The sequence below is a fragment of the Podarcis erhardii genome, assembly GCF_964252035.2.
Source record: "Podarcis erhardii genome assembly, chromosome: 1".
Classification (NCBI taxonomy): Eukaryota; Metazoa; Chordata; class Lepidosauria; order Squamata; family Lacertidae; genus Podarcis; species Podarcis erhardii.
Genome location: NC_138497.1, coordinates 70731747 through 70743933, shown reverse-complemented (window position 1 = coordinate 70743933; position 12187 = coordinate 70731747). Strand labels below are relative to the sequence as shown.

Genomic DNA, 12187 nt, shown 5'->3' with positions numbered 1-12187 from the left:
GCTTACCTTAATAGCCATGCTTGAAGACTGAGTACCACATTCAATTATCAGCAAGAAAGTTCCATCATGTTCACTCTTCTGTGGTTGCAGTTTAAATACTGGAAGTTCTCCAGACTCTGAGTTGCATATCTTCAGTCGTTCCAGTCGCACATAAGGGACTTTTACCTCTTTGGCACAAGCTCTAAGAACAAGGTTAAAGAGTGGATTGACGTCATCAGTGCTAGTAAGAATCATCCCTCCATTCCACCTCTGTTAATATACCATATGTTTTCACAGGTTCCCTTGTATTTTTAGATGGCTAATCAAAATGTTCTAATATGATGTTATTAATACACCTGAAATTTCAAGAATGGGCTTTCATACTTCATAATGCAGGATCAACAAATTTTCACATATGAATGGGAGTTGTAGGCACATTTCTGTGTACAAGGGTCTTCCTATGTTGTTGTTGTTGCTGTTATTTAAATTTGTATACCATCCTTCATCCAAAGATCCCAGGGTGATTCACAACAGATTCCCCACAGGCTCCCTCACCATTGGAAAGTCAGACCTACGATTGTTTCAACCTAAGTTTCCTCACCAGTAAAACTCACAGAATTGAGATGAAAATTAATGGGTTCGTTTTACACCAATTGCTCCGCAGACAACAATAATAATGTCATTATGTTGTTTTTAAAGTGATACCTTACTTCACAGATTGACACATTAATTTCACAGATTACTAATATATTTGTTGAAGTGCATTGAGGATTGTGGTGAAAACTCATTTTATCGTAATTTGTTCTAGATCCTTCTCACATCTGGAATTACTTAATTTAACTGAGCTATTACAACAAATGTGATTTATATTCCTTTCTAAGAGGGGGAAAAAAGGATTCAATTTCTTAATGCCACACTTTCAAATTGGGTGTTACCTGTTGCTCTGATTACTTTTAATTTCCATATCAAAATGTTCCTCTTCGCAGTTATGGCAGTCTGCAAGAAAAGAAAATGAATAAAATATTTGGTGGTCTTATCCTAAGGGAAAGTTATATTTGGAATGCATGGCCTCCTTTGAACTTCGTATTGGTGTGCACTAAACACAACATTCTGTTCAGACCCCTATTTGGGATTTTGTAAAACAGCCCACTTATGCCCTCAAGATCCCAATTTGAAGGCTGCCTGGTTTGGCTTTCTCTCCTCTCCCTTCACTATTAGGAAATATAAAATGTCTGTGACTCCCTCCCACCCTTTTGACTATAGTCAAATCTGCATGTACAGTTGCCCCTCTAAATGATTATTTTTTTCTTTTTGAAGAACCATATATAACTTATTAATTTTGTCCAAAATTGAATTAAATTTGCCTGCAAGGTCACCTCTTCTGAGGGCATGAATTATGCCAGGGTTTTTTTAAAGGACAGCTGCAGTGGTTGACCTGAAAGAGCAGCTAGCATGGCTTTGGAGTAGGTGAAAAAAGAATTGCTCCTAGTGGTATGTTGGCAACTGGTTTGAAAACTGCAGACACAAGAGAGGTATCCCTCTTACTCCCCACATTCCCATTCCATATGCTTTGGTTCTGCAAAGCTGTTCCCTTCCCCAAAGCACCAGGATTGGACAACACTAAAATCATTATCTCTGCTAGACCTGTCAGTCATGACAAGAGCTGTTTTTCCATCCTCACTCTGTTGCTTGTTCTTTCCTATCACCCCATCCTGGCGTTGGGAAGCTTATTAATTTTGCTTTAAGCAGACACTTGCCAGCAACATTTTTAATGACTACGGGGGCAATCCAAACTCCCTCTCAAGCCACCATATGATGAAAGAGGGGTCAATGCAAGATCTCAGGCTGTCTCCAGCATGCTCTGTCCCATGGAAAGTCCTGTTTTCCACTGGCAGCACTTCTGCCCCACATTTGGCAGGCAGAAGGAGGAACACCACAGCAGCAGAGTGATACTGGTGTTACTTTGGAAGCACAGGCTAGCGGGAGACCAACAGAGTCTGCCAGAGGACTGCCAGAGAGACAACTCAACCCAATCCAGAAGTCCACCGGCCTGGCACAAAAGGGATTTGGGGTTGCTGGGCAGAGTGCAAAGGTACCACAAAGTGCTTCAGGGATCTCAGCTTTGATTCATGCTGCCTTGTAGAAATCCCAGTTCACTTCTGACAAGCCCCAAATGTCTACAAGGCATCCTACCTTGGAGCGCAGGATTCACTGAATCTGATGCACATCACTATTTTGTACTATATTAACTGAGGAATCAAAAAGAGCTGGAGAAGGGAGAATCCCAGACAGATGAACTGTCAAATCCAAAGCTCTGCCTCCCTTATGCTGGCAGGGCAGAGAGCAGCTTGGTGTTTCTCCATTTCATGGTTTCCTTTGGGGGCCAATGTCTCCCCCCCCCCAATTTTCCCTTCCACCGGTCTCAAAAGGTCACTCTCTGTTAACATGGGCAAGTATTGTGGATGCCAGAGAACAGGCAAGGAAACTGTAGTCAGTTTTGTGATTCAGCTTGGCAACAGAATGAATTACTTCCAGAAGGAGCTGTGTTATGCCTGTTGCAGCAAAAAAATTACTACAAAAAACAGAAGGAACCTTAAACATTAACAGATTTATTATTGCATAAGCCCTTGTTGAAGCATGATTTAATCCTAAATTTGTAACCATATAAACATATGAGGGGGCACATACGGAAATGAGGTCATACAGGAATGAAATTGTCTTTTTGCATTTCATTTCCCTCTGATCTCATCTACGTATTTCCACACACAGGCCATAATGCCAAGTTAGGATTACATTTCATGGATCTGATTAAACAGACTGTGGTCTACGAAAGCTTGTGCCATAATAAATGTGGAAGTCTTGAAGGTGCCACACAAGCTAATTGCAGCAACGGCAACCCTGAAATGACCTCACTATGCAGTGGAACGGATTTTAAAAGCCAAAGGAAGATAAAAGAAAAACCTCATACCTTCAATATGTTTTGGTTGTGGAGTAACTGGCTGCATGCAGGAAGCATTGCTGATAAGTATGGGAGGGGAGGCACATGGCTGCGTCTTCTTCACTGAAAGATTAATAGGCTCTTCCAGAATATTTTGCATGGGAAGAGATAACTCACTGATGTCTTTGGACTGAGAAGCAACAGAATCACTTCCAAGAGGGTAAGTCATGGAGCTGAATTCTTCGTTCTCCAGCTTGCAAAAAAAAAAGGGGGGGGAGGTTTGAGGAAAAAAATATTGAAATATACAAACTTACATCAATCTCAAGAAAAGAATTACATTGTTGAAGATTGTTGCTTTGTCGCACTCTTATTTCCACACAGAGGCTGGGATCCAAAAAGCTATTTTAGGCATGCTCAACAGAACCTTTGAACCACCGATCCACATGCCATATTGCAAACAAGGTTTTGAGAAGAGGCACATGCAATTTCATGAGTGTGTGTATGTGACATGAAGAGAGGTTGTTAAATAAACACAAGTCCCCTCAGGCTAGTAGCTCCTTTGGAGCTAGTAGTCCCACGGTTCTCTGAATCCATGCCAGAGATTTAGCCCAGGCAGCATGCAATATATATATACATAAGCCACGTTTGTACCATACATTTTAATCACTATCTTGCTACTTTAGACAGTCATGGGTTCCTCTGAAGTGTTCTGGGAGCTGTAGTTTGTTGAGGGTGTTTGTTAAGAGCTGTAGTTTGTTAATAAGACCCAGAGAAGTTTAACAATATCTCTTTCCACAGGGAACACTAGGAGTTGTAATTCTGTGAGGGAAATATGGGTCTCCAGGTTAGCCATGCAGTCTGCGCTGGAGCAAGCAGCTCAAATTTCTTTACACTGAGCTTCTCAGGTAGATTGAAAGGGAACAAAGGCATGATTACTTAGTCCCTCCCAAGATGAGCTAAGGCCAGCAGGACTTTATGGTCTCAAACCCTTTATGCATTCATTAGACTTAAGCATATTGCTTATATGAGGCTGGTTATCCCACAGAATCAACAGTCCTTACCTTGCACACTGCGCTCCCCAGAGGCACACCACCGGTTGCTAAGTGGCTAAGAGCATCAGAGTTCAGGTCATTTGTAGTTCTATCCAAAGCCAGGCTGTAACTGGGCAAAACTTCAGGCTGCACATCAGAGGTATATGGCATACTTTGGGGCTGACCGGATGTTACAGTGGATATTTCTTTTGCCTGTGAATCAACTGACTTGGATACCCTTGCTGAAGACAACTCCATGTCTAAAGCATTTGAAAAGCCCACAATGTTCAGTGAAGCTGACCGCTGAAAAAGAAGACAATGTGTAGGTTGATGGGCATGCAGATCTAAATTTTTTGATGTGGACATAAAGGCTCATCCATATTGTCATGGACATTAAGTGCCTAATTCAGTGCCTATTTCCATCACTTTCTTTGTATTTTGTGGAAGCTTGTGCTGTCAGTCCTACAAGTCTTTCACAATTACATTTTACCTATTCCACAACTTTCTGGATCTGTGTTCCTATTTCCACTGAAAACACTCAAGGACTGCTGTGGGCAGGATTCCTATGTTGCACAGGGTTGGACTAGATGACTCTCAGAGTCCCAACTCTACAATTATATGACTCTATGTTATGGTGCTCTATGGTAATCAACTCTATGGTAATGAACCCCCTGATTCAGAGATTAGTCTTGGAGCCTTCAGCTTTAATTTTGTTGGTGATACAGACAGATAGACAGACAGATAAATGGATGGATAGATGAATTCTTGGGTGCCAAGATCCAAGTCTGGGGCAAGTACTCTTTGGAGAGAGATCCCCAACAGAGTTTTAAAGTCACAAAATATGCAGCAAAGTAAAACGTGGAAATATAGGCTGTTAGTCCTTTATACCCTTCCAGGTGAGTTACAAAATTTCTTTCTTCCTCTGGTATAGGAAACGACCACAAGTTTGGCAAGTTAAAAATTTATTTACTTACAAACTCTTCAAAGGTCAGATTCATGTGCTTTTCTTCACATCAGTCAGAAAAGTTGCAAAGGAAATAAAAGTTCATAGAGCTAAACCTGGCAGGACAGCTTACTCTATGTTCTTAACCCCTTCATGCTTTAACTAGACATAAGCATGTTGGTTATATGAGGCTGGTTATTCCACAAATTTCCCATTTCATTCTAATAGAAAGGCCTGTTTTTTCCCTGCAAGCTACCAGGAAAGAAGAGTGCTTCTGAACCCAATGCAGATTGCTCTTATCTTACTGTTGAAACACAGTGTCTGGATTCCATATTTCTGGAGTCAGAAGGCTAGAGCTTCTGGATGCCAAAGATTGAGGGTACCAGCAGTAGCAAAGTTTGGAGTAGTATCCAGAGATCCCATGCTTATTGCTATCTCATGATTGAGCCATTCACATAGACTGGTCTGATCTTATTCCCAAAGACTCTGTGGAAATACTCCTGGTAACTTCAGACTTCAGAGCTACAAAGTACAGGTCTTTGCAAAAATCACCTGATGTATTTGAAACTAATACCTTTAAAGAGATTAAGTTTTACAGAGAAGAGGGCTTCTATTTTCCCTTATTACTGCTCCAGTTACAGGAAGTGTATGAAGAGAGTATAATAGATTGCATCAGTCAGTATAAAACATTAATCTTACTAAAAAGGAAAGAAAGGAAAAATGAGGCCATCAAACTGCCATCTGTCTCTCCCTGGAGGCAAAAGTTAATTCTGCGGTTATTTTAATAATGAGGAAACATTATGATCTTTCACTTAAAAAAAAAAGTGTGTGTGTGTATTAAGGCTCCTGGTAAGCAGTTGACACATTCTACACTGTGATCCACAAAGCTGCTGTCAAGTGTGAAGTGAACAATGCGCTGGGAGTAAGGCTCATTAAGATCCTATTAATTCTCTCCCTAAAATAATCATTCCTTTTGGCATTAGCAGGCGATGGGTGGGGGACCTCATCTCCCCTAGTGATTTCTACAGTACTGGATAATTTGTGGTGTTTCTTTTTTATTATTAATGGATCAGAATTCTCTAAAAAGCTTTAACGTTTCATTCCTTGAACACAACAAATGCTACATTCATCATACACACTGTCACAGTGTGATTGCTGCTGTTGGAAAGCCTTTCGGTTCCAACATTTTAATATATAAAGTTACAAACAAGTCCATTTGTGCCATTACAAATCTTCGCACTCTGCTTGCCCATTCCCTTCATTTTCAAAAAAAATCAATCCCCATGTTTTCCTTAAACTTTGAAAAAACACAATCTCAATTACGTACAGCTCCTGACACGTTATAACATTAATTGCAACAGCAGCTGTCCAGTAATGGTGCTCTTAATGTCAAAAGGTGCTTTTAAACCATTATCACTTATATCACACAAATTTCAGCCCCCTTTTCCATCGGCCTTACTGCATACCTTTAATAGCAGCCTCATATGCAGACATTTAGCTGGCAAATGCTGTTCCTAGCATGAAGATAAGTGACAGGGAAAGCTTAATCTTCAAGCTTTCTGCATGTCAGGCTGCTATTAAAGGCACAGGAAGAAGGCGGGGGGGGGGGCGGAACAGCAGCTCTACTTACAATAGTAAAAAGATAATGTGCCCAAAATCAGAGTTAAAAATTAAGAGCATATTTTTATACGGCTCCATGCAAACATGCATTATGAACCACAACAAAAGTTGGAGGTGAAAATGCCTACCTTCAATAAAGTCTTGGCTTAGGATTTGTTAAACCTACACAGATTCTTTGCGGTTGTGGAGAAATTACTGAGAGCAAAGGACTGGAAAGTAACGAAGGCTGCTGTTAAGTGGAGCAATCCCCCTGGCAGCTCATTATGCTGCAAGGTTAAACAAATGCACTAATTCAAATCCAGTTGGCTCAAATTTAACTCGGAGTACACCAATAGCCTACGCATATATTCTTTGTGCTTGGCTCTTAAGTAGAGTGCCCCTGACCAAACGTCCCTCCAGTTTGGGGTGGGGGAGCACCTCTGTTTTCTGTTTTAAAAAATACATCACAAGAAAATGGAGCCGGCTTTACAGTGCAAGCAGCAGAAACAGCCAGCCGAACAAGCAGCATCATGTATTATTTATCTTCCTTTTCAGGTCACAAAAATAAGCTTTGCTAATCTAAAACACACTGTGAAATACTGCAAAATCCACAGCATGACAATATCTGTATTAGGCCAGTCAAAATGGCATAGAATAGTAAGCAAGCTTTCAAGTTCTACCAAACTCTTCACTGGGTGAGATGGGTAGGAAAGATGGCTGGGTGTTAAAAGCCAGGTAAATGTTCCAGCTTTACCTGGAGCTGATGAGGATTAAACTGTGAACCCTCAGCGTGCTCTACCACTAAGCCACCACCCTTTCCTATACAATGTACTGATTACCACCAGAATGGCTTAAGTTCAGCAAATCCAGTCCTCCAGAATCCCCAAGATGATCAGGGTCCAAAGGATCAGATCCTAAACACTTAAATTGGGCTATTCCCTGCACCTGCACAGTAACTTTAGGGCAGCACCAGCTTAATGCCAGTGCCTTGGACATTTAGGTGGCATGGCCTTTGCAAAGTTCAGGCCAGCTGCCAGTACAAACACAAAACCAGGAATATAAAAGTTCGTTACTAGGCATAAAGTTGTGGAGTTGGGTACCGTAATAACCTAGAAACATTGATTCTGCAGGGGTTATCTCTTGGGCACAGATTAGGAGAGGGCATCTGGATTAAAGATGGAGTCTGAACACTAGTTCCCTCCCCAGTATATGGTCCTGACTACAATAGGGCACAGAGTCAATGGTATTCAGTGGAATTCCTATGTCAGTACCAGCAGGCTGCTTTTGTTGACATCAATAAGTTAAAAATGTTGTCACCTGACGCTGATGAACAGTCAGGGAGCTTAAGCTTAGATCATAAATTACTATGACAATCAATCAATGCAGAAATCTAGACACCCACAGTTATGCCATGGGGGGGGGAGAGCCTAATGGTTGGAATGTCATGAATATCACCTCTTGTTTTACCAATTTGTGGACTTCTGGAACTTGGAAATAGATATAAGAATCCCAACATTAAAGACCCAGAAAGGAGAGGAGGTCTGTGTGGGATTTTCAGCGGCTAATGTGCAGGAAATAATGAAGTTGATTATGATGATAGTGTCCCACACAATTATAACTTTACAGTGTATTAATATCTCATCTTAATTTCCTCTCTGTTCTCCCAGTCCTGAGGTGAAATATCATAATTCAGCACTATAAACTAAAAACTAAAAACAAACTAGAACACAAAAATGAGATGCAGAGCATCTGTTTGATGCTCAAGTCTAAGGTTCACTCCTGGCATCCCCAGTTTTAGGATCTGAGCTGTTTGGGAGTAGGGCAACTCTCTCCCAGGGAATTTATGATATTCATAATATAATCTAGTGTACAGTGGTACCTCAGGTTACATATGCTTCAGGTTACAGACTCTGTTAACCCAGCAATAGTACCTCGGGTTAAGAACTTTGCTTCAGGATGAGAACAGAAATCGTGCTCCGGCGGTGTGGCAGCAGTGGGAGGCCCCACTAGCTAAAGTGGTGCTTCAGGTTAAGAACAGTTTCAGATTAAGAGCGGACCTCTGGAATGAATTAAGTACTTAACCCGAGGTACCACTGTATGTGCAGTATGAGGATCATTGCTCTGAATGAGTGTACAGCAACTCCTTTTAAAATGATGGTCTTCAATTGAAATGTATGTGCATTTTTTCAAATGTGACTAGTTTGCACAAGTTTCCAGAAAGACTTAATTAGGAATGCAGAACTGATTGGGAGGGGGAGTACAGAATAGCATTTTTCTTTAACTAACTTCTTTTTCACTCCCTCCCTGCTCATCAAATGATTGAGCCAATGACTGGGGAAGGGGCCATTTCTATCTTCAGCCAGCTGGGCTAGGCCAAGAGGTTTAAACTTCTCCATGCTATGTGTCTACTTTATATATCCCCCACACACACATTTTTTGACACTGTCCAAATTTATTAGTTCTTGGAGTGGGGCAGAAAAAAATGGAGAGTGTAGATTAGGCCACAGAGCTGGGAGTTAGCCACACGTGCTATATATTTTACATGCAGTCCACAGATTTGACTCCAGAGTAGTGCTTTTGTTGTAGGAATATTGCATTTAATGTGCACTCAAAGAAGTACAACATTCTGTACTTGACACACCATAAATTTGAAGCACATCTCCACCATCACCCCTGCAAAAAAGAGAGAAAGATATTGGGAACAGTAGTTCAAAGGGCTACAGTTCCGAGCAGCCAACATACTACCATTCCCAAGGTTCTTAGGAGGAGTGCTTTGAACGCTAGGTGTGTGCACAATTAGATGTGATGCTTCTCCCATAGAGTGCATATGTTGCTATAAAGTTTATTTGCAGAGTATTACTGGCAACTTTTATGTGGCGTTTGTGCAACATCACTCCCCCTCTGCCTGTGCACCCCTTTGCTACCTGACCCCTGAACCAGATGACACAGCTATTGGTGATGGTTTTAAAAGGGGGGCAAAAAGCAGCATGACTATAGCCCCATCTACTGGATGAGGATGGGCTAGATTAGCGTTCTCAAGAAAAATACGATAACTGTTATGTCATCATGCATTAAGCAAATGTATTTGTGGCAAGTCTTCAGTAACTGTCTGAAACAGCATTGAGTCTACATCAGGATGTCGGAGTCTACAGTAGCCCCACTTATCGCATGCTTTATTGGTCTGTCAGAGCTTTCCTAATATGAATTCTATTTGTAAAAGTTTTCAAAAATATTAGATAAATATACAAGAGACACACAACACAAGAAAGGAGAAAAACACAGAAGCAACTTGAAACTAAAGCACATTTACAGTACAAGGATGCGGGGGGGGGGATGACTGTCAAAATCACAGACAATCAATGAACTCTAAGAAAAGAGAGTGTTTGTCAAGCTAAGTTGGCAAACTGAAAAATGAGGTGCAAGCAGCCAAAACATCAGAGAGGAGAGGGATGTAAATGTTTTTGCATTTGGTAACAGTAAGATGGCCATCTGGCACATACACCATAAGAACAACAATCTTCTTTTTCTAGACTCTATCTCTAGCCTGCAGCATCTGTTGACAAAGTTTACACATAATCATCACTTCTCAGATAGTTCTGTTGTTTCAGCTGTTGCAGAGAAAACCACAATTGTGTTGTTAAGAAGTATAGTTACAAGGTCATAATTTGCTTGAGGATGGATAAACTCCTGAAAGAATTCTGCAATTAATTAGTAGAAGAGTTCAGCAACCACAAAATGTGTTTAAAGGTCCTAGTTTGGACACAGCCGTACTAGACAAACTGACTATAGTTCAAATGGATTAAGTGGAACTTTGCTGCAGTTATGCACTTTCTCTTAAGATCTTTAAACTGAGTTTTCTTTATATTTATGCTACAAAAATGAGGCACAGGTGCCTTGCCAATCTAAATCTGGGCAGATCCTTTACAAACCTCCAATCTGGGCATATCCTTTACAAACCTCCAACTACAAAAGCATCTCCTTCAGAAGAAGGGTCAGAAGGAACAGGTAGATGGTAAGAGCTAAGGAGGAGAGCACTGTGACATTTAAATAGGATTCTAATGATGCTAGTGAGGTTCAAGGATTCTGCTTGAATTATGGTTGTCTGAGAAAGTAGCATATTTGCAGAGTGGCATATTGGAATAGTGGGGCCATTAGGGCCCCACTCAGCAGAAGGAACAGGAAGACCCACAAATGCAGCAAGTGAAGTAATGCATATTATCATTTAAAATGATCCCACCCCCATAAGATAATTAAGTCTAGGGTGCAAAATGATTTAACTGCACCACTGTACAGAAAGCTATGGTGAATCAACTTTCTTTTAATGTTCCTTGGAGTTTTCTTCAACATGTTAAGTCTGTCATCCAATGTATCTTTCTTCTTTTCCAGGAAGAGAAGTCCATAAGGTTGTTTGAACTGATTAAATCAGAATGATACAGAAAAAGACGATCAGGCAAAAATGTGATTCCCTCTTCAACGGATCCAATGAACAGATCAAGGCATCCTGTGTATAGTTTCTGGTAGCATGTTGTTGTATTTGTGTCCACTGATGATGCAACCATATAGGAGAGCTGCAGCAAAATATAAAGTCCAGGGCTGGAACTGTCAAACTTTTTTTAAGGTCTATTAAATGTGAAATTGCTTCAGTCACTTAAGACTTGGTGGTGACAGATAAAGTGCAATTGTTTGGGGAGGGAGGATTCTAGACATTCATTCATTCACACAACTGCTGTCCTGGTGAGCCATAAGAAGTCAGAATACCATTTTTGCATGCATTTGTAAAGCTGATTAGAAAGTGGTTGGTAGTAGAATGTATAATAGGTAGACAGAAGGATGACAGAAAGATCCCAAGGTGATGCCATGGCTTAGTGGGCTGCACAAAATAGTTTTATAGGTCAAGTTTATATTTATCATATCAGACTTCTGACAGTTGGCTTTTTATCCAGATGCTTTTTCAAATGTGTCAAGCTCACACTGGTTACGAGATGTAATTTGAGCTGCTGAGATGTTATCAGAGATAATCACCGCTTTATGCTGTGTTTAGTTACACTTGGATCATTTTGTTCATCCACAGAGCACAGGCTAAGGGTTCCATTGTCAAGATATATAGCAACAGACAGCCAGATCTAGTTCTCTTTTGAGATGAGTATGATAGAAGTCCAGGTTGTCTACAGACACAGCCCCTAAGGATGTTGATAATGCCTGAATGTCCCTGGAGGAATTAGGACTGGAATTCATCTCGAGAAGGAAATACTTGAGGCATAGCCATTCGATACAATCAAAAGCTTTCTTAGTGTTGGGGGATAAGATGTTCAAAATGTGTCTTGCCTTGTATGCAACATCAAGCCCATGTAACACTTTGTCCACCAGGTGTCATCATGGGATGAATTCCATTTGATCAGAGTGGATGTACTGAGTGATAATGTTGTCCATTCTGTCAGTTAAGACAGCTGTAAAGTTCTTCGAGTCCTGATTGATTAAGGATATTGAGCAGTAAGAGGCAGTTACAGCTGAGTCCTTTCCCTGTTTCAATCATCCATCTTTTCTTCCACCCACAAACAATATCTTACTACTCTAAAGTAGTCACAGAAGTTTCAAAGGCCTTGCTATCAGAATTTTATGCAAATATGTGTAATTTGTATACAACCTTCTTATTCTACTGATTGCCTGGTTTCTATGACAAAAGACTGTAGCCTGGAT

The 12187-nt window shown here is 40.7% G+C and overlaps 1 protein-coding gene across 4 annotated transcripts in view; it reads right to left on the bottom strand.

Moving 5' to 3' along the window:
- TRIM66 (tripartite motif containing 66) overlaps positions 1 to 12187 on the bottom strand; it is a 58866-nt gene that overhangs the window by 9512 nt on the left and 37167 nt on the right. For all 4 annotated transcript variants that reach the window (XM_081840313.1, XM_081840312.1, XM_081840311.1 and 1 more), the window contains 4 exons: positions 3979 to 4251; positions 2948 to 3170; positions 915 to 975; positions 7 to 181 (listed from right to left, as the gene is read on the bottom strand). In XM_081840313.1, the coding sequence (XP_081696439.1) occupies positions 7 to 181; positions 915 to 975; positions 2948 to 3170; positions 3979 to 4251 (732 nt within the window). The remainder of the gene's footprint in view (positions 1 to 6; positions 182 to 914; positions 976 to 2947; positions 3171 to 3978; positions 4252 to 12187) is intronic.